The following is a 27,680-nucleotide window of genomic DNA, read 5'->3' as shown; positions in this document are numbered from 1 at the left end:
AGTTTTTGACGTAGCGTAAACCAGACCCTCTCAATCGAGCTGTGTTGATATCGGGCCATTGCTGTGGTCACATAAGTGTTGTGTCAAGGGGGCAAAACCAGCTACGCTTTGAAGATGTTTCTATCTTCTGCATTTCGATCTGCTGTTTCCCTAACGGTATGCCTGTAACAAAGTACTCGTGTTAGGCTAATTCTAGAAATGGAGAACCGGTAGTTATGTTTGATGATGAAGAAAGAGATATGTTGCATGACACTTGACAAGGACAAGCGGCCTAGCTAACACGATAGTTACTCATTAGAGTAATGATTTAGTTCAATATTAATGTGAACAATACTATTGTTTGAATACTTGTGAAAATATATATTGTCCTTGCATGTTAACTTGCTACTATAGCTGGCTGTGTTTTTCTGACTGGTCAAGTTAGTTACGGTAAAGAGCCTTGCACCGTTAGCTGACTGACTAGTTCATAAACACTACTAACTGATGCACTGCTACATCGCAACTTCTTCATCGTTTTGAATCACACTGATCAGAATCGTCACTGTTGCATCCCTCGTTCAGCCAAACCTTCCTGATAGTGTTGAAGTCATTTCTCGTGGACAGATTCTAACAGGAAGTGACGAGAGACGTTTACTTCTGGGTAACCCGAGATTAGTATCGGAAGTCTTTTAATCAAAATGTTTTCATGTAGACCCTATAATGTGTCTTGGTTGGTATTCCACAGAATCAAACCTTCTAGTGCACATGATCAGTTGATATGATACGTGTCTCCTCTTCTTCCCCATGTTCCCAGGCTAGGCAGGTCAGGAGCGTTCACCGGTCTGCTGCCAGAGCTGGAGCTGGGGGCATCTTCGTGGTGAGTGCAGGATCTGGAACCTCATAGTTTGGTTCTAGGTTTGAGCATTTCAATTGGACTGTTTGAGGAGTCACACGTTTTTAAAAAAATGCATTTATCTATATATGCCAACAGTGTGCAACAATGCTTCATTTACAATCACCGTTACAGATAACTAATGCTAATTGCTAAATTGCCCCATATACATTACCAGTCAAAAGTTTGGACACATCTACTCATTCCAGGGTTTTTCTTTATTTTTACTATTTTCTACATTGGCAAAATAATAGTGAAGACATCAAAACTATGAGAAAACACATAATGTCAAACCTGCATTGTTGGTTAAGGGCTTGTAAAGCATTTCACTAAGGTGACAAATAACATTTGATTTGGATCATGTAGTAACCAAAAAAAAGTGTTAAACAAATCAAAACATATTTATATTTGATGATTCTTAAAATGGCTCACACTCTTGGCATTATTGATGAAGCCTTGTCCAAAAAATTCACCACCTTGTGCACGGTCTAGCCTATGTTCAGTTTCAGAAGGAGAACTTTGATAGCTTTCTACTACTTTAATTGATTTGATTAAAAACAATATATTTCTTGCCCATGATGTATTTATCAGAGTTATTGACCTCACAATAAGCCAGATTCAAGTAACTTATATTGTGGTGCTGAAACAGAGTAGCGGCATGTGCTCTGTAGAGGGTCCATCACTTGCATGTGCTCTGTAGAGGGTCTATCACTTGCAAGTGCTCTGTAGAGGGTCTATCACTTGGAGGTGCTCTGTAGCGGGTCTATCAGCAACGTCGATAGACTAGAAAAGGCCAGTATCGGCCTGACATATCGGCTCGGCCGTTCGTTTGTTAGTACATGGTGCAAATGTAGTATAGTGCAGTTATATATTTTGCAAGTCAATGATGCATGTAACTGCCAAAATAAAGGAAACACCAAGTGTGTTCAATGCAGTTTGGCATAGATTCTACAAGTGTTCTGGAACTCTGGCGTAGATCCTACAAGTGTTCTGGAACTCTGGCGTAGATCCTACAAGTGTTCTGGAACTCTGGCGTAGATTCTACAAGTGTTCTGGAACTCTGGCGTAGATCCTACAAGTGTTCTGGAACTCTGGCGTAGATCCTACAAGTGTTCTGGAACTCTGGCGTCGCATCCCTCCTATATTCTTCCATGAGAAATTACATAATTTGGTGTTTTGTTGATGGTGGAAAACATGGTCTCAGGCGCTGCTCCAGAATCTCCCATAAGCGTTCTGTCTGAGACGGCTCATCAAACCATTCAGTGACCACTGGTGCCCTGTGGATGGGGGGCATTGTCATTCTATGAGGGCATAGCCATGGTAGCTAAAATAATGGCCTGCACAGCATTTCTATACATGACCCTAAGCATGATGGGATGTTAATTGCTTAATGAACTCACCTGTGTGGAAGCATCTGCTTTTAATACTCTGTGTATCCCTCATTTGTGTTTCCCTTTTTGGGGGTAGTTACCTGTATATGATCCTTTCTTTGATAAGCCACTTTTCATAACTGCTAGTGTAGAGGACGCTGTGTGTCAGTGTAGATAGAGGACGCTGTGTGTCAGTGTAGATAGAGGACGCTGTGTGTCAGTGTAGATAGAGGACGCTGTGTGTCAGTGTAGATAGAGGACGCTGTGTGTCAGTGTAGATAGAGGACGCTGTGTGTCAGTGTAGATAGAGGACGCTGTGTGTCAGTGTAGATAGAGGACGCTGTGTGTCAGTGTAGATAGAGGACGCTGTGTGTCAGTGTAGATAGAGGACGCTGTGTGTCAGTGTAGATAGAGGACGCTGTGTGTCAGTGTAGATAGAGGACGCTGTGTGTCAGTGTAGATAGAGGACGCTGTGTGTCAGTGTAGATAGAGGACGCTGTGTGTCAGTGTAGATAGAGGACGCTGTGTGTCAGTGTAGATAGAGGACGCTGTGTGTCAGTGTAGATAGAGGACGCAGTGTGTCAGTGTAGATAGAGGACGCAGTGTGTCAGTGTAGATAGAGGACGCTGTGTGTCAGTGTAGATAGAGGACGCTGTGTGTCAGTGTAGATAGAGGACGCAGTGTGTCAGTGTAGATAGAGGACGCAGTGTGTCAGTGTAGATAGAGGACGCTGTGTGTCAGTGTAGATAGAGGACGCTGTGTGTCAGTGTAGATAGAGGACGCTGTGTGTCAGTGTAGATAGAGGACGCTGTGTGTCAGTGTAGATAGAGGACGCTGTGTGTCAGTGTAGATAGAGGACGCAGTGTGTCAGTGTAGATAGAGGACGCAGTGTGTCAGTGTAGATAGAGGACGCTGTGTGTCAGTGTAGATAGAGGACGCTGTGTGTCAGTGTAGATAGAGGACGCTGTGTGTCAGTGTAGATAGAGGACGCTGTGTGTCAGTGTAGATAGAGGACGCTGTGTGTCAGTGTAGATAGAGGACGCTGTGTGTCAGTGTAGATAGAGGACGCTGTGTGTCAGTGTAGATAGAGGACGCTGTGTGTCAGTGTAGATAGAGGACGCTGTGTGTCAGTGTAGATAGAGGACGCAGTGTGTCAGTGTAGATAGAGGACGCAGTGTGTCAGTGTAGATAGAGGACGCAGTGTGTCAGTGTAGATAGAGGACGCTGTGTGTCAGTGTAGATAGAGGACGCTGTGTGTCAGTGTAGATAGAGGACGCAGTGTGTCAGTGTAGAGGACGCTGTGTGTCAGTGTAGATAGAGGACGCTGTGTGTCAGTGTAGATAGAGGACGCTGTGTGTCAGTGTAGATAGAGGACGCTGTGTGTCAGTGTAGATAGAGGACGCAGTGTGTCAGTGTAGAGGACGCTGTGTGTCAGTGTAGATAGAGGACGCAGTGTGTCAGTGTAGATAGAGGACGCTGTGTGTCAGTGTAGATAGAGGACGCTGTGTGTCAGTGTAGGGTTTCCCAAGGGGTGCACAGTTTGGTTTTTGCCCCTCTAACACTACATTGCTGATTCAAAAAAATCAACTCATCATTAAGCTTTGATCATTTGAATCAGCTGTGTAGTGTTAAACCAAAATGGGCAAAACCCAAAATGTGCACCCAAGGACTGCCAATGTAAACTACAATCAAATCCGTTTTAAAATGATGCATTTAGTCAGATTTAAATAAAACATGGATAGGAGTATTACACTACTGTCCACAAGGGGGCAGTGTACAGAAGCAGAGACAAGTTTATGCACCCCCACTGTCTGTCGTGCCACAGTGTGTTGTTGGATACAACTGTCCCTCAGGGAAGAGGTACAGGATACATCTCAATAGCCTTTACCAGGGGTACTCAACAGCAGTCCAGAGCCTGCTGGTTCTCTGTTCTACCTGATCATTAATATCACCCACCTGGTGTACCAGGTCTAAACCAGTCCCTGAATAGAGGGGAATCACCCACCTGGTGTCCCAGGTCTAAACCAGTCCCTGAATAGAGGGGAATCACCCACCTGGTGTCCCAGGTCTAAACCAGTCCCTGAAAGAGGGGAATCACCCACCTGGTGTCCCAGGTCTAAACCAGTCCCTGATTAGAGGGGAATCACCCACCTGGTGTCCCTGGTCTAAACCAGTCCCTGATTAGAGGGGAATCACCCACCTGGTGTCCCAGGTCTAAACCAGTCCCTGATTAGAGGGGAATCACCCACCTGGTGTCCCTGGTCTAAACCAGACCCTGATTAGAGGGGAATCACCCACCTGGTGTCCCTGTTCTAAACCAGTCCCTGAATAGAGGGGAATCACCCACCTGTTGTCCCTGGTCTAAACCAGTCCCTGAATAGAGGGGAATCACCCACCTGGTGTCCCTGGTCTAAACCAGACCCTGATTAGAGGGGAATCACCCACCTGGTGTCCCTGGTCTAAACCAGACCCTGATTAGAGGGGAATCACCCACCTGTTGTCCCTGGTCTAAACCAGTCCCTGAATAGAGGGGAATCACCCACCTGGTGTCCCAGGTCTAAACCAGACCCTGAATAGAGGTGAATCACCCACCTGGTGTCCCAGGTCTAAACCAGTCCCTGAATAGAGGGGAATCACCCACCTGGTGTCCCTGGTCTAAACCAGTCCCTGAATAGAGGGGAATCACCCACCTGGTGTCCCTGGTCTAAACCAGTCCCTGATTAGAGGGGAATCACCCACCTGTTGTCCCTGGTTTAAACCAGTCCCTGATTAGAGGGGAATCACCCACCTGTTGTCCCTGGTCTAAACCAGTCCCTGATTAGAGGGGAATCACCCACCTGGTCTCCCTGGTCTAAACCAGACCCTGATTAGAGGGGACTCACCCACCTGGTGTCCCTGGTCTAAACCAGACCCTGATTAGAGGGGAATCACCCACCTGGTGTCCCAGGTCTAAACCAGACCCTGAATAGAGGGGAATCACCCACCTGGTGTCCCAGGTCTAAACCAGACCCTGAATAGAGGGGAATCACCCACCTGTTGTCCCTGGTCTAAACCAGACCCTGATTAGAGGGGAATCACCCACCTGTTGTCCCTGGTCTAAACCAGACCCTGATTAGAGGGGAATCACCCACCTGGTGTCCCTGGTCTAAACCAGACCCTGAATAGAGGGGAATCACCCACCTGGTGTCCCAGGTCTAAACCAGACCCTGATTAGAGGGGAATCACCCACCTGTTGTCCCTGGTCTAAACCAGTCCCTGATTAGAGGGGAATCACCCACCTGGTGTCCCAGGTCTAAACCAGACCCTGATTAGAAGGGAATCACCCACCTGGTGTCCCAGGTCTAAACCAGTCCCTGGTTAGAGGGGAATCACCCACCTGTTGTCCCTGGTCTAAACCAGTCCCTGATTAGAGGGGAATCACCCACCTGTTGTCCCTGGTCTAAACCAGTCCCTGATTAGAGGGGAATCACCCACCTGGTGTCCCTGGTCTAAACCAGTCCCTGAATAGAGGGGAATAACCCACCTGGTGTCCCAGGTCTAAACCAGTCCCTGATTAGAGGGGAATCACCCACCTGGTGTCCCTGGTCTAAACCAGTCCCTGAATAGAGGGGAATCACCCACCTGGTGTCCCTGGTCTAAACTAGACCCTGATTAGAGGGGAATCACCCACCTGGTGTCCCAGGTCTAAACCAGTCCCTGATTAGAGGGGACTCACCCACCTGTTGTCCCTGGTCTAAACCAGTCCCTGAATAGAGGGGAATCACCCACCTGTTGACCCTGGTCTAAACCAGTCCCTGAATAGAGGGGAATCACCCACCTGGTGTCCCAGGTCTAAACCAGTCCCTGATTAGAGGGGAATCACCCACCTGGTGTCCCAGGTCTAAACCAGACCCTGATTAGAGGGGAATCACCCACCTGTTGTCCCTGGTCTAAACCAGTCCCTGATTAGAGGGGAATCACCCACCTGTTGTCCCTGGTCTAAACCAGTCCCTGATTAGAGGGGAATCACCCACCTGGTGTCCCTGGTCTAAACCAGTCCCTGAATAGAGGGGAATCACCCACCTGGTGTCCCAGGTCTAAACCAGTCCCTGATTAGAGGGGAATCACCCACCTGGTGTCCCTGGTCTAAACCAGTCCCTGATTAGAGGGGAATCACCCACCTGGTGTCCCTGGTCTAAACCCCTCCCTGATTAGAGGGGAATCACCCACCTGGTGTCCCTGGTCTAAACCAGACCCTGAATAGAGGGGAATCACCCACCTGGTGTCCCTGGTCTAAACCAGACCCTGAATAGAGGGGAATCACCCACCTGGTGTCCCTGGTCTAAACCCCTCCCTGATTAGAGGGGAATCACCCACCTGGTGTCCCTGGTCTAAACCAGACCCTGATTAGAGGGGACTCACCCACCTGGTGTCCCAGGTCTAAACCAGTCCTTGAATAGAGGGGAATCACCCACCTGGTGTCCCTGGTCTAAACCAGTCCCTGATTAGAGGGGAATCACCCACCTGGTGTCCCTGGTCTAAACCAGACCCTGATTAGAGGGGAATCACCCACCTGGTGTCCCAGGTCTAAACCAGTCCCTGATTAGAGGGGAATCACCCACCTGGTGTCCCAGGTCTAAACCAGTCCCTGATTAGAGGGGAATCACCCACCTGGTGTCCCAGGTCTAAACCAGTCCCTGATTAGAGGGGAATCACCCACCTGGTGTCCCAGGTCTAAACCAGTCCCTGATTAGAGGGGAATCACCCACCTGGTGTCCCTGGTCTAAACCAGACCCTGATTAGAGGGGAATCACCCACCTGTTGTCCCTGGTCTAAACCAGACCCTGATTAGAGGGGAATCACCCACCTGTTGTCCCTGGTCTAAACCAGTCCCTGAATAGAGGGGAATCACCCACCTGGTGTCCCAGGTCTAAACTAGTCCCTGATTAGAGGGGAATCACCCACCTGGTGTCCCAGGTCTAAACCAGTCCCTGATTAGAGGGGAATCACCCACCTGGTGTCCCTGGTCTAAACCAGTCCCTGAATAGAGGGGAATCACCCACCTGGTGTCCCAGGTCTAAACTAGTCCCTGATTAGAGGGGAATCACCCACCTGGTGTCCCAGGTCTAAACCAGTCCCTGATTAGAGGGGAATCACCCACCTGGTGTCCCAGGTCTAAACCAGTCCCTGATTAGAGGGGAATCACCCACCTGGTGTCCCTGGTCTAAACCAGACCCTGATTAGAGGGGAATCACCCACCTGTTGTCCCTGGTCTAAACCAGACCCTGATTAGAGGGGAATCACCCACCTGGTGTCCCTGGTCTAAACCAGACCCTGATTAGAGGGGACTCACCCACCTGTTGTCCCTGGTCTAAACCAGACCCTGATTAGAGGGGAATCACCCACCTGGTGTCCCAGGTCTAAACCAGACCCTGAATAGAGGGGAATCACCCACCTGGTGTCCCTGGTCTAAACTAGTCCCTGAAAGAGGGGAATCACCCACCTGGTGTCCCTGGTCTAAACCAGACCCTGATTAGAGGGGAATCACCCACCTGGTGTCCCAGGTCTAAACCAGTCCCTGATTAGAGGGGACTCACCCACCTGGTGTCCCAGGTCTAAACCAGACCCTGATTAGAGGGGACTCACCCACCTGGTGTCCCAGGTCTAAACCAGACCCTGATTAGAGGGGAATCACCCACCTGGTGTCCCTGGTCTAAACTAGACCCTGATTAGAGGGGAATCACCCACCTGGTGTCCCAGGTCTAAACCAGTCCCTGATTAGAGGGGACTCACCCACCTGGTGTCCCAGGTCTAAACCAGACCCTGATTAGAGGGGAATCACCCACCTGGTGTCCCTGGTCTAAACCAGACCCTGATTAGAGGGGAATCACCCACCTGGTGTCCCAGGTCTAAACCAGTCCCTGATTAGAGGGGACTCACCCACCTGGTGTCCCAGGTCTAAACCAGACCCTGATTAGAGGGGACTCACCCACCTGGTGTCCCAGGTCTAAACCAGACCCTGATTAGAGGGGAATCACCCACCTGGTGTCCCTGGTCTAAACTAGACCCTGATTAGAGGGGAATCACCCACCTGGTGTCCCAGGTCTAAACCAGTCCCTGATTAGAGGGGACTCACCCACCTGGTGTCCCAGGTCTAAACCAGACCCTGATTAGAGGGGAATCACCCACCTGGTGTCCCTGGTCTAAACCAGTCCCTGATTAGAGGGGAATCACCCACCTGGTGTCCCTGGTCTAAACCAGACCCTGATTAGAGGGGAATCACCCACCTGTTGTCCCTGGTCTAAACCAGACCCTGATTAGAGGGGAATCACCCACCTGTTGTCCCTGGTCTAAACCAGACCCTGATTAGAGGGGAATCACCCACCTGGTGTCCCTGGTCTAAACCAGACCCTGATTAGAGGGGACTCACCCACCTGTTGTCCCTGGTCTAAACCAGACCCTGATTAGAGGGGAATCACCCACCTGGTGTCCCAGGTCTAAACCAGACCCTGAATAGAGGGGAATCACCCACCTGGTGTCCCTGGTCTAAACCAGTCCCTGAAAGAGGGGAATCACCCACCTGGTGTCCCTGGTCTAAACCAGTCCCTGATTAGAGGGGAATCACCCACCTGGTGTCCCTGGTCTAAACCAGACCCTGATTAGAGGGGAATCACCCACCTGTTGTCCCTGGTCTAAACCAGACCCTGATTAGAGGGGAATCACTCACTTGTTGTCCCTGGTCTAAACCAGACCCTGATTATAGGGGACTCACCCACCTGGTGTCCCTGGTCTAAACCAGACCCTGATTAGAGGGGAATCACCCACCTGGTGTCCCAGGTCTAAACCAGACCCTGAATAGAGGGGAATCACCCACCTGGTGTCCCTGGTCTAAACCAGTCCCTGAAAGAGGGGAATCACCCACCTGGTGTCCCTGGTCTAAACCAGTCCCTGAATAGAGGGGAATCACCCACCTGGTGTCCCAGGTCTAAACCAGTCCCTGAATAGAGGGGAATCACCCACCTGGTGTCCCTGGTCTAAACCAGACCCTGATTAGAGGGCAATCACCCACCTGGTGTCCCTGGTCTAAACCAGACCCTGAATAGAGGGGAATCACCCACCTGGTGTCCCTGGTCTAAACCAGTCCCTGAATAGAGGGGAATCACCCACCTGGTGTCCCTGGTCTAAACCAGACCCTGATTAGAGGGGAATCACCCACCTGTTGTCCCTGGTCTAAACCAGACCCTGAATAGAGGGGAATCACCCACCTGGTGTCCCAGGTCTAAACCAGACCCTGATTAGAGGGGAATCACCCACCTGGTGTCCCAGGTCTAAACCAGACCCTGAATAGAGGGGAATCACCCACCTGGTGTCCCAGGTCTAAACCAGACCCTGATTAGAGGGGAACAATGACAAAATGCAGTGGAACTGGCTGGGAGGTCCAGAGTTGAGTCTGAGTGTCCTGAGGGATTCGTCTCCTATTCTTTACCACGCCTTCTAAATGATCTATGGAAATATCGTCTTATTCCTTTACACGTCTGCTTCGTTACCACATTTAACAGTTTAACTTAACACGTTTTAGTTTGTGCCTGGTAAGTCAAATGTCTTATGAAACTCAGTGAGATATCGCTGTTCATCAATGTGATGACTGATGTGATGCTTTTTTCCTCTACTGTAGCACAGAGATACTCCCGAAAACAACCCAGACACTCCCTTTGCGTTCACAGCGGAGAACCTGAAGGTGAGTCGACGAGAGCACGACCGTCAGAGAAATACCTGCACGTCAGACTCCACTTTGAAAACCATCACTTTTATCACATCTTTATAAATAGCTTTGAACAGGAAGCTTTATATATATAAAAAAGGTCACATTCTCTGTTCTTCTGGACATCATATAGCCTCACTAATGAAAAGCTGTTTTGTCGTTGTTTTTTAGAGGATTGATGCTATCATTAGTATGTACCCAGAGGGCCACAAGCAGGCCGCCACCATCCCCGTGTTGGACCTGGCTCAGAGACAGCATGGATGGCTCCCCATCTCAGCCATGAACAAGGTCATTCATCAATCTATCAATCAATATCCTGAGGCATCGGTCTGTTTTTAGAATAGAGTATGTTCTTTATTTTTTTTTTTGCTGCTGTTTGGCAACGATTTGTAGAACGATAGAATTCGACAGAACCTGTGTAGACTTGGGGTGTGTTCAGTACTCCATCCATTATTAGATTAACGCTCCTACTGTCCACGAGCCTTCATTTTTCAGAATTGTTTCTCTCTCTCTCTTTTCTCCCAGGTGGCCGAGGTGCTTGAGGTCCCTCCGATGAGGATCTATGAGGTAGCGACGTTCTACACCATGTTCCTGAGGCAGCCGGTGGGCAAGTACCACATCCAGATCTGCACTACAACTCCCTGCATGCTTTGCGACTCCGACAGCATCCTGGAGGCCCTCCAGAACAAACTGGGTAAGAGGTCGACTGTCCCGTTTGGTTCACAGACGAACCTAGAATGAAGGGGATTCAAGTGGAGATGGAAAACAGATGTCTTGACTGCGTATATTTATGACAGATGAACAACATGGAAGTTCTGCAAATACAAACATCAGGGAAAAACATTTTATCCAAAATCCGTTAATTGAAATAAATGCATTAGGCCCTAATCTATGGATTTCACATGACTGGGAATACAGATATGCTTTTGTTGGTAACCTTAAACTAAAAAGTAAGGGGCGTGGATCAGAAAACCAGCCAGTATCTGGTGTGACAAACCATTTGCCTCAATGTAGCACGACACGTCTCCTTCACATAGAGTTGATCAGGCTGTTGGTTGTGGCATGTTGGGCCTCAGGATCTCGTCATTCAAAAGTGCATTCAAACTGCCATTGATAAAATGCAATTGTTCGTTGTCCGTAGTTTATGTCTGCCCATACCATAACCCCACCGCCACCATGGGGCACTCTGTTCACAACGTTGACATCAGCAAACCGATCGCTCACACAACGCCATACACCTGGTCTGTGAATGTGAGGCCGGTTGGACATACTGCCAAATTCTCTAAAACGACGGCTTCTAGTAGAGAAATTAACATTCAATTCTCTGGCAACAGTTCTGGTCGACAGTCCTGCAGTCAGCATGCCAATTGCACGCTTCCTCAAAACTTGAACATCTGTGGCATTGTGTTTTGTAACAAAACTTTGACCCCAGCATAAGGTGCACCTGTGTAATGATAATGCTGTTTTATCAGTTTCTTGATATGCTACACCTGTCAAGTGGAAGGATTATCTTGACAAAGGAGAAATGCTCACTAAACAGGGATGTAAACAAATTTGTTTCACAACATTTTGGAGAAATAATTCTTGAATCTTTTATTTCAGCACATGTTTCAGGACCAACACTTGACATGTTGCATTTATATTATTGTTCTGTGTAGATGTGTTCACAGAAGCTTTAAGCTAGCTGTGGAGGAAAACAATTATTATGCTATATGTATTGTATTGAAATCATTGTTCTATTATTTAATCATGATGGGTAGACACAGCTTTCATTGTCCTATTATTTAGCCATAAGTAGACACAGCTTTCATTGTCCTATTATTTAGCCATAAGTAGACACAGCTTTCATTGTCCTATTATTTAGCCATAAGTAGACACAGCTTTCATTGTCCTATTATTTAGCCATAAGTAGACACAGCTTTCATTGTCCTATTATTTAGCCATAAGTAGACACAGCTTTCATTGTCCTATTATTTAGCCATAAGTAGACACAGCTTTCATTGTCCTATTATTTAGCCATAAGTAGACACAGCTTTCATTGTCCTATTATTTAGCCATAGGTAGACACAGCTTTCATTGTTCTATTTCCATGATAGGTAGACATATTAGGCAATAGAATTTGAAGTTTGTTCTGATCTCTTTAATATCGCCTGGGTGCCTGTCTGTTTCTGGTCTCTTTAATATAGCCTGGGTGCCCGTCTGTTTCTGATCTCTTTAATATAGCCTGGGTGCCCGTCTGTTTCTGATCTCTTTAATATAGCCTGGGTGCCTGTCTGTTTCTGGTCTCTTTAATATAGCCTGGGTGCCTGTCCGTTTCTGATCTCTTTAATATAGCCTGGGTGCCTGTCCGTTTCTGGTCTCTTAATATAGCCTGGGTGCCTGTCTGTTTCTGGTCTCTTAATATAGCCTGGGTGCCTGTCTGTTTCTGGTCCTTTAATATAGCCTGGGTGCCTGTCTGTTTCTAGTCCTTTAATATAGCCTGGGTGCCTGTCCGTTTCTGATCTCTTTAATATAGCCTGGGTGCCCGTCTGTTTCTGATCTCTTTAATATAGCCTGGGTGCCTGTCTGTTTCTGATCTCTTTAATATAGCCTGGGTGCCTGTCCGTTTCTGATCTCTTTAATATAGCCTGGGTGCCTGTCCGTTTCTGGTCTGTTGCCAGCTCCTTATGGAATGGATTAGGTAACAATACCAACAGATCTGAGACCCGGCTATCAAGATCCCAATTCTTCCATCAGATCAGTGTAATTAGTACTATGTTAAAGGCCCAGTGTAATCAAAAACATGATTGTTTTGTGTTTTTCTATATATATATATATATATATATATATATATATATATATATATATATATATATATATATATATATATTTATCTCCACACAGAGTTTGGAATAATACTGTGAAAATGATAATGCCCCATTTAGTGTAAGAACTGTTTGAAAAGACCACCTGACATTTCAACCTGTTTTAGTGGGATGGAGTTTTGGCCTACATGGTGACATCACCAGGCAGTAAATGTGTTAATAGACCAATAAGAAAGAGTTCCAAAACCTCTCTGCCAATAACAGCAAATTTTCACTTTTCCCCTCCCCACTCAGACCACTCCCAAACTGTCTTAGCTAGATTTTTGCTAAGAAGCTATTTATTTATATATATATATATATATATATATATATATATATATATATATATATATAAATATATATATATATATATATATATATATATATAAATATATATATATATATATATATATATATATATATATATATATATATATATAAATATATATATATATATATATATAAATATATATAAATATATATATATATATATATATATATATAAATATATATATATATATATATATATATATATATATATATATAAATATATAAATAAATATATATATATATATATATATATATATAAATATATATATATATATATATATAAATATATATAAATATATATATATATATATATATATATATAAATATATATATATATAAATATAAATATAAATATATATATATATATATATATATATATATATATATATATATATATATATATATATAAATATAAATATAAATATATATATATAAATATATAATTTATTTAAACATTTTCAATGAAAACAATCAGTGATGCTAAAAGTTACCCAGAAAACATTTAGATATTGAGATAAAAAATGGCTACATTTGACCTTTTACATTAAAAAAAAAAAAAATTCTCCCTCAGGCATCAAGGTAGGAGGGATGACGTCAGACAAGATGTTCTCTCTAATAGAGGTGGAGTGTCTCGGTGCCTGTGTTAACGCTCCCATGGTCCAGATCAACGACAACTACTACGTGAGTTATTCTCTGCTTCACACAAAAAAACAACGATATACACGGAGTGGACAAAATATTAGGAACACTTTCCTAATATCGAGTTGCACCCTGTTTTGCCCTCAGAACAGTCTAAATTAGTCAGGGCATGGACACTTCAAGGTGTCAAGCGCTGGTCCATGTTGACTCCAACTGCTTTCCACAGTTGTGTTAATTTGGCTGGATGTCTTTTTGGGTGGTGGACCATTCTTGATACACACGGGAAACGGTTGTGTAGGAAAACCCAGCAGCGTTGCAGTTGTTGACACCCTCAAACTGGTGCTCCTGGCACCTACTACCATAGCCTGTTCAAAGTAGAGGTTGACCGAATAATCGGAATGGCCGATTAATTAGGGCCGATTTCAAGTTTTCATAACAATCGGAAATAGGTATTTTTGGGCGCCGATATAAAAAAAAATAATATATATATATATATTATTTTTTAGACCTTTATTTAACTAGGCAAGTCAGTTAAGAACAAATTCTTATTTTCAATGACGGCCTAGGAACAGTGGGTTAACTGCCTTTTTCAGGGGCAGAACGACAGATTTTCACCTGGTCAGCTCGGGGGATCCAATCTTGCAACCGTACAGTTAACTAGCCCAACGCAATAACGACCTGCCTCTCTCTCGTTGCACTCCACAAGGAGACTGCCTGTTACGCGAATGCAGTAAGCCAAGGTAAGTTTCTAGCTAGCGTTAAACTTATCTTATAAAAAACAATCAATCATAATCACTAGTTAACTACACATGGTTGATGATATTACTAGATATTATCTAGCGTGTCCTGCATTGCATATAATCTGACTGAGCATACAAGTATCTAAGTATCTGACTGAGCGGTGGTAGGCAGAAAAACATTCATTCAAACAGCACTTTCGTGAGTTTTGCCAGCAGCTCTTCGTTGTGCATCAAGCATTGCGCTGTTTATGACTTCAAGCCTATCAACTCCCGAGATGAGGCTGGTGTAACCGAAGTGGAATGGCTAGCTAGTTAGCGGGGTGCGTGCTAATAGCGTTTCAAACGTCACTCGCTCTGAGCCTGTGGTTGTTTCCCTTGCCCTGCATGGGCAACGCTGCTTCGAGTGTGGCTGTTGTCGATGTGTTCCTGTTTCGAGCCCAGGTAGGAGCGAGGATAGGGACGGAAGCTATACTGTTACACTGGCAATACTAAAGTGCCTATAAGAACATCCAATAGTCAAAGGCTAATGAAATACAAATGGTATAGAGGGAAATAGTCCTATAATTCCTATAATAACTACAACCTAAAACTTCTTACCTGGGAATATTGAAGACTCATGTTAAAAGGAACCACCAGCTTTCATATGTTCTCATGTTCTGAGCAAGGAACTTAAACGTTAGCTTTCTTACATGGCACATATTGCACTTTTACTTTCTTCTCCAACACTTTGTTTTTCCATTATTTAAACCAAATTGAACATGTTTCATTATTTATTTAAGGCTAAATTGATTTTATTGATGTATTATATTAAGTTAAAATAAGTGCATTCAATATTGTTGTAATTGTCATTATTACAAATAAATTAATAATTGTCTGATTAATTGGTATCGGCTTTTTTGGTCCTCCAGTATCAGTATCTGCGTTGAAAAATCATATTCGGTCGACCTCTAGTTCAAAGGTAAATAGACTGGTGTTGTGGCGTTACTGGGTAAATAGACTGGTGTTGTGGCATTACTGGGTAAATAGACTGGTGTTGTGGCGATACTGGGTAAATAGACTGGTGTTGTGGCGATACTGGGTAAATAGACTGGTGTTGTGGCATTACTGGGTAAATAGACTGCTGTTGTGGCGATACTGGGTAAATAGACTGGTGTTGTGGCGATACTGGGTAAATAGACTGGTGTTGTGGCGATACTGGGTAAATAGACTGGTGTTGTGGCGATACTGGGTAAATAGACTGGTGTTGTGGCGATACTGGGTAAATAGACTGGTGTTGTGGCGTTACTGGGTAAATAGACTGCTGTTGTGGCGATACTGGGTAAATAGACTGGTGTTGTGGCGATACTGGGTAAATAGACTGGTGGTGTGGCGATACTGGGTAAATAGACTGCTGTTGTGGCGTTACTGGGTAAATAGACTGCTGTTGTGGCGTTACTGGGTAAATAGACTGCTGTTGTGGCGATACTGGGTAAATAGACTGGTGTTGTGGCGTTACTGGGTAAATAGACTGTTGTGGCATTACTGGGTAAATAGACTGGTGTTGTGGCGATACTGGGTAAATAGACTGGTGTTGTGGCGATACTGGGTAAATAGACTGGTGTTGTGGCATTACTGGGTAAATAGACTGGTGTTGTGGCGATACTGGGTAAATAGACTGGTGTTGTGGCGATACTGGGTAAATAGACTGGTGTTGTGGCGATACTGGGTAAATAGACTGGTGTTGTGGCGATACTGGGTAAATAGACTGGTGTTGTGGCGATACTGGGTAAATAGACTGGTGTTGTGGCGATACTGGGTAAATAGACTGGTGTTGTGGCGTTACTGGGTAAATAGACTGCTGTTGTGGCGATACTGGGTAAATAGACTGGTGTTGTGGCGATACTGGGTAAATAGACTGGTGTTGTGGCGATACTGGGTAAATAGACTGGTGTTGTGGCGATACTGGGTAAATAGACTGCTGTTGTGGCGATACTGGGTAAATAGACTGGTGGTGTGGCGATACTGGGTAAATAGACTGCTGTTGTGGCGTTACTGGGTAAATAGACTGCTGTTGTGGCGTTACTGGGTAAATAGACTGCTGTTGTGGCGATACTGGGTAAATAGACTGGTGTTGTGGCGATACTGGGTAAATAGACTGGTGTTGTGGCATTACTGGGTAAATAGACTGCTGGTGTGGCGATACTGGGTAAATAGACTGCTGTTGTGGCGTTACTGGGTAAATAGACTGGTGTTGTGGCGTTACTGGGTAAATAGACTCGTGTTGTGGCGATACTGGGTAAATAGACTGGTGTTGTGGCGATACTGGGTAAATAGACTGGTGTTGTGGCGTTACTGGTAAATAGACTGGTGTTGTGGCGTTACTGGGTAAATAGACTGGTGTTGTGGCGTTACTGGGTAAATAGACTGGTGTTGTGGCGTTACTGGGTAAATAGACTGGTGTTGTGGCGTTACTGGGTAAATAGACTGGTGTTGTGGCGATACTGGGTAAATAGACTGGTGTTGTGGCGATACTGGGTAAATAGACTGGTGTTGTGGCGTTACTGGTAAATAGACTGGTGTTGTGGCGTTACTGGTAAATAGACTGGTGTCGTGGCGTTACTGGGTAAATAGACTGGTGTCGTGGCGATACTGGGTAAATAGACTGGTGTCGTGGCGATACTGGGTAAATAGACTGGTGTTGTGGCGATACTGGGTAAATAGACTGGTGTTGTGGCGATACTGGGTAAATAGACTGGTGTTGTGGCGATACTGGGTAAATAGACTGGTGTTGTGGCGTTACTGGGTAAATAGACTGGTGTTGTGGCGTTACTGGGTAAATAGACTGGTGTTGTGGCGATACTGGGTAAATAGACTGGTGTTGTGGCGATACTGGGTAAATAGACTGGTGTTGTGGCGATACTGGGTAAATAGACTGGTGTTGTGGCGTTACTGGGTAAATAGACTGGTGTTGTGGCGTTACTGGGTAAATAGACTGGTGTTGTGGCGATACTGGGTAAATAGACTGGTGTTGTGGCGATATTGGGTAAATAGACTGGTGTTGTGGCGATACTGGGTAAATAGACTGGTGTTGTGGCGATACTGGGTAAATAGACTGGTGTTGTGGCGATACTGGGTAAATAGACTGGTGTTGTGGCGATACTGGGTAAATAGACTGGTGTTGTGGCGTTACTGGGTAAATAGACTGGTGTTGTGGCGTTACTGGGTAAATAGACTGGTGTTGTGGCGATACTGGGTAAATAGACTGGTGTTGTGGCGATACTGGGTAAATAGACTGGTGTTGTGGCGATACTGGGTAAATAGACTGGTGTTGTGGCGATACTGGGTAAATAGACTGGTGTTGTGGCGTTACTGGGTAAATAGACTGGTGTTGTGGCGTTACTGGGTAAATAGACTGGTGTTGTGGCGATACTGGGTAAATAGACTGGTGTTGTGGCGATACTGGGTAAATAGACTGGTGTTGTGGCGACTGGGTAAATAGACTGGTGTTGAGGCGATAGGATGTTATTGTGACGTTTCTGTCCTCTGCTTTCCAGGAAGACCTGAGTCCAAAAGATATCGATCAGATCATTGATGAGCTGAAAGCTGGGAACGTCCCTCCGCCTGGGCCCAGGTATGAATGTCTACCCTCCTGTCTGTCTCATGAACACAAACAGCATGTTGTTTAGCAGGGAACTATAAAGACGAGAACTGGACTGGTGCTCGTCCTGCCCCTGCAATGCAACGGCATTATGTTACTTGTCTAGCAGGGGAACTATGAAGACTGTTTAGGGATGTAACGATTTCACCATCGGTCCCTGGTTTAAATGTTTAAGATAGTAGTGCACTAGTCCGGGAGCTCAAACCCATCCAAATTAAGCATTCATGGGTCAGAAAACAGATTCAAAAGTTAGGAAAATCGGGCCTCCCGGGTGGCGCAGTGGTTAAGGGCGCTGTACTGCAGCGCCAACTGTGCCACCAGAGATTCGCGCCCAGGCTCTGTCGTAACCGGCCGCGACCGGGAGGTCCGTGGGGCGACGCACAATTGGCCTAGCGTCGTCCGGGTTAGGGAGGGGTTGGCCGGTAGGGATATCCTTGTCTCATCGCTCACCAGTGACTCCTGTGGCGGGCCGGGCGCAGTGCACGCTAACAAATGTTGCCAAGTGCACGGTGTTTCCTCCGACACATTGGTGCGGCTGGCTTCCGGGTTGGATGCGCGCTGTGTTAAGAAGCAGTGCGGCTGGTTGGGTTGTGTATCGGAGGACGCATGACTTTCAACCTTCGTCTCTCCCGAGCCCGTACGGGAGTTGTAGCGATGAGACAAGATAGTGCTACTAAAAAAAAACAATTGGATACCACGAAATTGGGGAGAAAACGGGGTAATAAAAAATGTTAAATAAAAAAAGTTATAAATCGCCGTTTCACTAATGTTTTTACTGTTTTGTCCCCCACCCCGAAAATATCTCCTATCTGTTGTGACCGAATTGATATGTCCTCTCCTTCAGTTTAGTAGCCTTATCGAACGCTATGCATGTAACTGCGTTGTAATAGGCTACTTGAGGAGTCGGCAACCTTTTCTCATGCCACTTCTACAGTTATGATTTTCACATTTTTTTGTGAAACAGTTTCATTTAATTTATAATAATGTCTTCATATCTCAATCAAAATTATATCCAAATCTAAATGAAGAATTATAATCCTAAAAAAGTTACTTCTATTGCGAATGCCAATATGTAAAAAATAATCTACATAAAGCCAACAAATAAAAACATTGCAGACTGCCGGTAGAAAATATCCTGATCCTGATTAAAAAAATATATATCCTAGAAATCACATTTGCTACATGGCCTGTCTGCAATGAATTTGAAACATTGTGTCAACTAACTTGGGTCAGCTTGCCAAGTGAACTTGCAACAATGTATAAAATATTCAGGACCGCTCAGTTTCCACAGCTGTAGGCTATTTGCTTACAGGATAAGAAGCCGTGCTTGACCTTGGCAGGAGCTCACCGGAGCGGAGTACCGGCGCCTCACCTTTTCTACTGCTTGAACTCCTGTTCCTCTTTATAGAATATTATCTAAAACAGTATTGCGGAGCTCCTGTTCCTCTTTATAGAATAGGATCTAAAACAGTATTGTGGAGCTCCTGTTCCTCTTTATAGAATATGATCTAAAACAGTATTGTGGAGCTCCCGTTCCTCTTAATAGGATCTAAAACAGTATTGTGGAGCTCCTGTTCCTCTTTATAGAATATGATCTAAAACAGTATTGTGGAGCTCCTGTTCCTCTTTATAGAATATGATCTAAAACAGTATTGTGGAGCTCCTGTTCCTCTTTATAGAATATGATCTAAAACAGTATTGTGGAGCTCCTGTTCCTCTTTATAGAATATGATCTAAAACAGTATTGCGGAGCTCCCGTTCCTCTTTATAGAATAGGATCTAAAACAGTATTGTGGAGCTCCCGTTCCTCTTTATAGAATAGGATCTAAAACAGTATTGCGGAGCTCCCGTTCCTCTTTATAGAATATGATCTAAAACAGTATTGTGGAGCTCCCGTTCCTCTTAATAGGATCTAAAACAGTATTGCGGAGCTCCCGTTCCTCTTTATAGAATAGGATCTAAAACAGTATTGTGGAGCTCCTGTTCCTCTTTATAGAATATGATCTAAAACAGTATTGTGGAGCTCCTGTTCCTCTTTATAGAATATGATCTAAAACAGTATTGTGGAGCTCCTGTTCCTCTTTATAGAATAGGATCTAAAACAGTATTGTGGAGCTCCTGTTCCTCTTTATAGAATATGATCTAAAACAGTATTGTGGAGCTCCTGTTCCTCTTTATAGAATATGATCTAAAACAGTATTGTGGAGCTCCTGTTCCTCTTTATAGAATATGATCTAAAACAGTATTGTGGAGTTCCTGTTCCTCTTTATAGAATATGATCTAAAACAGTATTGTGGAGCTCCTGTTCCTCTTTATAGAATATGATCTAAAACAGTATTGTGGAGCTCCCGTTCTTCTTAATAGGATCTAAAACAGTATTGTGGAGCTCCTGTTCCTCTTTATAGAATAGGATCTAAAACAGTATTGCGGAGCTCCCGTTCCTCTTTATAGAATATGATCTAAAACAGTATTGTGGAGCTCCCGTTCCTCTTAATAGGATCTAAAACAGTATTGTGGAGCTCCTGTTCCTCTTTATAGAATAGGATCTAAAACAGTATTGTGGAGCTCCCGTTCCTCTTAATAGGATCTAAAACAGTATTGCGGAGCTCCCGTTCCTCTTTATAGAATAGGATCTAAAACAGTATTGTGGAGTTCCTGTTCCTCTTTATAGAATATTATCTAAAACAGTATTGTGGAGTTCCTGTTCCTCTTTATAGAATATGATCTAAAACAGTATTGTGGAGCTCCTGTTCCTCTTTATAGAATAGGATCTAAAACAGTATTGTGGAGCTCCCGTTCCTCTTTATAGAATAGGATCTAAAACAGTATTGTGGAGCTCCCGTTCCTCTTTATAGAATATGATCTAAAACAGTATTGTGGAGCTCCTGTTCCACAATACTGTTTTAGATAATATTCTATAAAGAGGAACTCCTAAATATAATACAGTACCAGCATTCAAAATGAGTACCGGAACCTATTTCCAGTGGTGTAAAATACTCAAGTAGTTTTTTGGGTATCTTTACATTTACTTCACCATTCCTAAAGAAAATATTGTACTTTTTTAACTCACATACATCTTCCCTGACGAGCCAAATTACTCGTTACATTTTGAATGCTTAGCAGGACAGGGAAATTGACCCACGTATCAAGAGAACATCCCTGGTCATTCCTACTTCCTCTGGTCTGGCGGACTCACTAAACACACATGCATCTTTTGTAAATAACGTTGGGGTGTGCCCCTGGCTATCTATACATTTTAAAAACAAGAAAATTATGCCGTCTGGTTTGCTTAATATAAGGAATTTGAAATACTTTTGATACTTAAGTATCAAAAAGTAAATTTAAATGCTAAAATATACTTAAGTATATTTAAAACCAAATACTTTGACTTTTACTTTACTCAAGTACTATTTTACTGGGTGACTTGAGTAACTTTCTATTAGGGTATCTATACTTTTCCAATGGGGTACTTCTTCCATCACTGCATATTTCAGTCTAAGTCAAGCACTGATAAGAAGTAATCAGGTAGGACTATTTGTATGGATCAGAGCACTGATAAGAAGTAATCAGGTAGGACTATTTGTATGGTGTTTCCACTGGATCAGAGCATGACATTGTTCCCTTTCACGCTGAGTGGCTATCGAAAGGGAGAGAGCTGGAAAGATCTTTCTAATACATTGAGGAACTATTGTCATTTTCAATGGATGGAAAAACAGACTTCGTTCACTTTCTGTTTTGAGGTGAAGAAAATATTACTTTGAGAAGCTCCACAGCTCATTGGTAGTGGTGTGATTTAAGCCAATCAGATCCCCAAATGGGCACATTTATACGCCTAGGTTTGCATGCAGGTCATGTAGTCTATAGGTCTACTTCTATGTGTCATCAGGCCAGGCAGCCTATAGGTCTACTTCTATGTGTCATCAGGTAGTCTATAGGCCTACTTCTATGTGTCATCAGGCCAGGCAGCCTATAGGTCTACTTCTATGTGTCATCAGGCCAGGCAGCCTATAGGTCTACTTCTATGTGTCATCAGGTAGTCTATAGGCCTACTTCTATGTGTCATCAGGTTGTCTATAGGTCTACTTCTATGTGTCATCAGGTAGTCTATAGGTCTACTTCTATGTGTCATCAGGTAGTCTATAGGTCTACTTCTATGTGTCATCAGGTTGTCTATAGGTCTACTTCTATGTGTCATCAGGTAGTCTATAGGTCTACTTCTATGTGTAATCAGGTAGTCTATAGGTCTACTTCTATGTGTCATCAGGCCAGGCAGCCTATAGGTCTACTTCTATGTGTCATCAGGCCAGGCAGCCTATAGGTCTACTTCTATGTGTCATCAGGTAGTCTATAGGCCTACTTCTATGTGTCATCAGGTTGTCTATAGGTCTACTTCTATGTGTCATCAGGTAGTCTATAGGTCTACTTCTATGTGTCATCAGGTAGTCTATAGGTCTACTTCCATGTGTAGTCAGGTTGTCTATAGGTCTACTTCTATGTGTCATCAGGTAGTCTATAGGTCTACTTCTATGTGTCATCAGGTAGTCTATAGGTCTACTTCTATGTGTCATCAGGTAGTCTATAGGTCTACTTCTATGTGTCATCAGGTAGTCTATAGGTCTACTTCTATGTGTCATCAGGTAGTCTATAGGTCTACTTCCATGTGTAGTCAGGTAGTCTATAGGTCTACTTCTATGTGTCATCAGGTAGTCTATAGGTCTACTTCTATGTGTCATCGGGTAGTCTATAGGTCTACTATATGCAGCTGTTGCAAGAGCACATTTTTCACTGGCTGTCGACCGGGTTTCAAAACCTTGATTGATTGGCAGGTTAAACTTCTTGAATTCAACCATTATTGGGTTCAAATACACATTTAGATTTGTGAACAGCCGTCCTCAACAACTACAATCCGTAAGGCGCAAATAGCTAAAAGACAGAGTAGTGGTGTGATTCACATCAATGAGCTAAGTAGATATCAATAATAAGTGATATCTGTATCGCTGTAGACTACACCACTACTGTGCTCTTGCAACAGCTGCATAGTGTGGATCCCAGCCTATAGAATAACAGTGTGGATCCCAGCCTATAGAATAACAGTGTGGATCCCAGCCTATAGAATAACAGTGTGGATCCCAGCCTATAGAATAACAGTGTGGATCCCAGCCTATAGAATAACAGTGTGGATCCCAGCCTATAGAATAACAGTGTGGATCCCAGCCTGTAGAATAACAGTGTGGATCCCAGCCTATAGAATAACAGTGTGGATCCCAGCCTATAGAATAACAGTGTGGATCCCAGCCTATAGAATAACAGTGTGGATCCCAGCCTATAGAATAACAGTGTGGATCCCAGCCTATAGAATAACAGTGTGGATCCCAGCCTATAGAATAACAGTGTGGATCCCAGCCTATAGAACAACAGCTGTATAGTGTGGATCCCAGCCTATAGAACAACAGCTGCATAGTGAGGATCCCAGCCTATAGAATAACAGTGTGGATCCCAGCCTATAGAACAACAGCTGCATAGTGTGGATCCTAGCCTATAGAATAACAGTGTGGATCCCAGCCTATAGAATAACAGTGTGGATCCCAGCCTATAGAACAACAGCTGTATAGTGTGGATCCCAGCCTATAGAACAACAGCTGCATAGTGTGGATCCCAGCCTATAGAATAACAGTGTGGATCCCAGCCTATAGAATAACAGTGTGGATCCCAGCCTATAGAATAACAGTGTGGATCCCAGCCTATAGAATAACAGTGTGGATCCCAGCCTATAGAATAACAGTGTGGATCCCAGCCTATAGAATAACAGTGTGGATCCCAGCCTATAGAACAACAGCTGCATAGTGAGGATCCCAGCCTATAGAATAACAGTGTGGATCCCAGCCTATAGAATAACAGTGTGGATCCCAGCCTATAGAACAACAGCTGTATAGTGTGGATCCCAGCCTATAGAACAACAGCTGCATAGTGAGGATCCCAGCCTATAGAATAACAGTGTGGATCCCAGCCTATAGAATAACAGTGTGGATCCCAGCCTATAGAACAACAGCTGCATAGTGTGGATCCCAGCCTATAGAATAACAGTGTGGATCCCAGCCTATAGAATAACAGTGTGGATCCCAGCCTATAGAACAACAGCTGTATAGTGTGGATCCCAGCCTATAGAACAACAGCTGCATAGTGAGGATCCCAGCCTATAGAATAACAGTGTGGATCCCAGCCTATAGAATAACAGTGTGGATCCCAGCCTATAGAATAACAGTGTGGATCCCAGCCTATAGAATAACAGCTGCATAGTGTGGATCCCAGCCTATAGAACAACAGCTGCATAGTGAGGATCCCAGCCTATAGAATAACAGCTGCATAGTGTGGATCCCAGCCTACAGAACAACAGCTGCAATCAGTCCTCCATGACAACACAATCATAAACAACAATCAGTCCTCCATGACAACACAATCATAAACAACAATCAGTCCTCCATGACAACACAATCATAAACAACAATCAGTCCTCCATGACAACACAATCATAAACAACAATCAGTCCTCCATGACAACACAATCATAAACAACAATCAGTCCTCCATGACAACACAATCATAAACAACAATCAGTCCTCCATGACAACACAATCATAAACAACAATCAGTCCTCCATGACAACACAATCATAAACAACAATCAGTCCTCCATGACAACACAATCAAACAACAATCAGTCCTCCATGACAACACAATCATAAACAACAATCAGTCCTCCATGACAACACAATCAAACAACAATCAGTCCTCCTTGACAACACAATCATAAACAATCAGTCCTCCATGACAACACAATCATAAACAACAATCAGTCCTCCATGACAACACAATCATAAACAACAATCAGTCCTCCATGACAACACAATCATAAACAACAATCAGTCCTCCATGACAACACAATCATAAACAACAGAGCAGGCTAATAAGTCCTTAGTTTTGGGGTCATGCTCAGGTAAAACTATTTAGATAATCTATACTTCCACATATCCAGGTCCTGTTCTTGAAGGTCAAGGGGTATAACATTTATTGTAATGACTGGAAATCTGAGGATGGGGACTTTGGTTTTTAATTGTAAAGATATAATTGAAATGTATTATTATGTTGTAGAAAGCGATGGGTTAGAAGAAGTCTACATCACCAACCCATACAACCCATAATGTAAAATGTAACATCCATATATATGGCCAGTTATGTCAACTTCAACATGGACTTATTCTGCAATAGATGTCGTTCAATTGGTAACATACATTTATGTCTTCTTCTATTGCCTCTTAAGGGGAAAGTAATCTAAAAGTAACTGAATGTAATCAGATTAAGTTACTGAGTTTTGGGGGTAATGATTTACAACCGGACAGGGTAACTAGTAACTAACGGATTACATTTAGAGAGTCACCTACCCAGCCCCTGTGCATAGAGAATACACAGCGAGTAGCAGCAGTATAGAAACCAAAGGGGTGTCGGTGGTGTCAGCGGTGTCGGTGGTGCCGGTAGTGCCGGTGGTGTCGGCGGTGTCGGCGGTGTCGGTGCAATCCAAGAGGCCATTTCATTCATTGTTCTGTTAACTGCTGGACGAAAACAAACTCGACCAGTCGACTAAATGGGTTCAGCCCTAAAGTTAACGTTCCTGTATCGTAACAGAGCCCATGTGTATATATAGATGTGTATGTATACATGTGTGTGTGTGTGTGTAGATGTGTATATAGATGCATATTGAATGGTTCATGAAATGAGAGATGCACATCCCTATAAAATGTTAGACAATCACTAGTGCTTGTTAAACACACAAAGGGTTGATGGTTGAATACTACTAGTAGGTTTTTACTGTATTTTTTAAATATTTTTAAACATGTATTTTACCTAACCATCCTGATGAATGAGAACTTCTCAACTGGCCTACCTGGTTAAATAAAGGTGTTCTCAACTAGCCTACCTGGTTAAATAAAGGTGTTCTCAACTGGCCTACCTGGTTAAATAAAGGTGTTCTCAACTGGCCTACCTGGTTAAATAAAGGTGAAATTAAAAATTAAAACATATTCCAGGCTTTGGAGCTCAGGCCTCAATAGAATGCTGTGGTTTATCAGTGAATTAAATGACTAATGATACACTTGACCAGGGTTTGATTATTTCATCTAGAATGAAATATACTGTATATAGACTCACATTATTTATATATATATATATATATATATATATATATATATAATTTATTTTTTTATCTTCCAGGAACGGGCGTTTCTCCTGCGAGCCAGCAGGAGGACTGACGAGTCTGTCTGAGCCTCCCCCTGGACCTGGTTTCGGTGTCAGAGCTGATCTATAGAGACCTACAGTGTATTTCAACAAGTCCCTAGCCCCTATATAGTGCACTACCCGAAGCCCACAGGGCTCCAGTTCAAAGTAGTGTATCGGATGCCTTTTAAAAAAAAAAAAATATATATATATATATATATATATATATATATATATATATATATATATATATATCACACTGTATAAGAACCGTTCTGTTCAGGGGAACACCTAACTTCACAGTGGAAATAATGTAATATTGTAAATAAAATGTCAATGTGCTCATGGGTGTCAGACTGTCTCCTTGTGTGTCAATTTAGATAAGACACTAATTATCTGTCTCAAAGAGAAATCTAGGTCGACACCGATTTGATACAGTATTTCTATTAGAAAACGTTTACTACACCACACTGTCAACGACATGCAGATCAAGAAACTATGAATCATTTAAAAGTCAGAAAGAATAGGAACTCATATGTGAATTTTGTTAAAGTTGCCACAAGCCTCACACAAAAATGTATTCTTATTGAGAGCATCAATTGATGGGGTAAAATGCGTACAGTACCAGTCAAAAGTGGACACACCTAGTCATTCCAGGGTTTTCCATTATTGTTTTACTATTTTCTACATTGTAGAATAGAAGAAAAACTAAGAAATAACACATGGAATCAAAAGTATTACATCAAAAATATTTTTGAGATTCTTCAAAGTAGCCACCTTTTGGCTTAATGACAACTTTGCACACTCTTGGCATTCTCTCAACCAGCTTCACGAGGTAGTCACCTGGAATGCATTTCAATTAACAGGTGTGCCTTGTTTGAGGCAATCAGTTGTGCTGTGACAAGGTAGGGGTGGTACACAGAAAGATATCCCTATTTGGTAAGACCAAAGCTGTGTTAGGGAAGTTTGAATACTTATACTAACACTACTAATTGTGAAGTGAATTGAGTATATAATATACTTAGTGGTCATAGTTTAGTATGCCAAAAGCTCCCGGATGACGTACTAAATTCGCCAAAATACTAAGTATACGTGCAGTGGACACGATTTCCGTGCTTATAGGACCCGTAATGCAATTATTCAGAAAATGGGTGTGGCTTCACGTTTTTAGATTCGATTAAAAATGGTGGAAAATATGCAGCCAAAGTCAGACAAATTCATTGCTCATAACATATGTTAAGAA

General features: G+C 43.6%; 1 protein-coding gene and 1 long non-coding RNA gene across 2 annotated transcripts in view; one reads left to right on the top strand and one right to left on the bottom strand.

Annotated features, from left to right (window-relative positions):
* Window positions 1-26,626, top strand: ndufv2 (NADH:ubiquinone oxidoreductase core subunit V2). The gene is made up of 8 exons (XM_036966460.1): window positions 1-156; window positions 794-856; window positions 9,896-9,958; window positions 10,154-10,270; window positions 10,508-10,676; window positions 13,727-13,836; window positions 18,068-18,144; window positions 26,435-26,626. The coding sequence occupies exons 1-8, from the start codon at window positions 115-117 to the stop codon at window positions 26,526-26,528; spliced, it is 735 nt and encodes a 244-aa protein (XP_036822355.1). The 5' UTR covers window positions 1-114; the 3' UTR covers window positions 26,529-26,626.
* Window positions 10,311-27,680, bottom strand: part of LOC110509147 — a 30,342-nt gene continuing 12,972 nt past the window's right edge. The window contains exon 2 of the long non-coding RNA XR_002471405.2: window positions 10,311-10,714. This is a non-coding gene — a long non-coding RNA (uncharacterized LOC110509147). The remainder of the gene's footprint in view (window positions 10,715-27,680) is intronic.

This window comes from Oncorhynchus mykiss, chromosome 28 (assembly GCF_013265735.2).
Source record: "Oncorhynchus mykiss isolate Arlee chromosome 28, USDA_OmykA_1.1, whole genome shotgun sequence".
NCBI lineage: Eukaryota > Metazoa > Chordata > Actinopteri > Salmoniformes > Salmonidae > Oncorhynchus > Oncorhynchus mykiss.
The sequence above is the reverse complement of the archived record's forward strand: the minus strand, read 5'-3'. Positions and strand labels throughout refer to the sequence as shown.

Coding starts and splice junctions, on each gene's coding strand:
- ndufv2 (XM_036966460.1), top strand. CDS start 115: ATGTTTCTATCTTCTGCATTTCGATCTGCTGTTTCCCTAACG. Junction 857..9,895: donor GAGCTGGGGGCATCTTCGTG/GTGAGTGCAGGA, acceptor CCTCTACTGTAG/CACAGAGATACTCCCGAAAA. Junction 13,837..18,067: donor AGATCAACGACAACTACTAC/GTGAGTTATTCT, acceptor TCTGCTTTCCAG/GAAGACCTGAGTCCAAAAGA.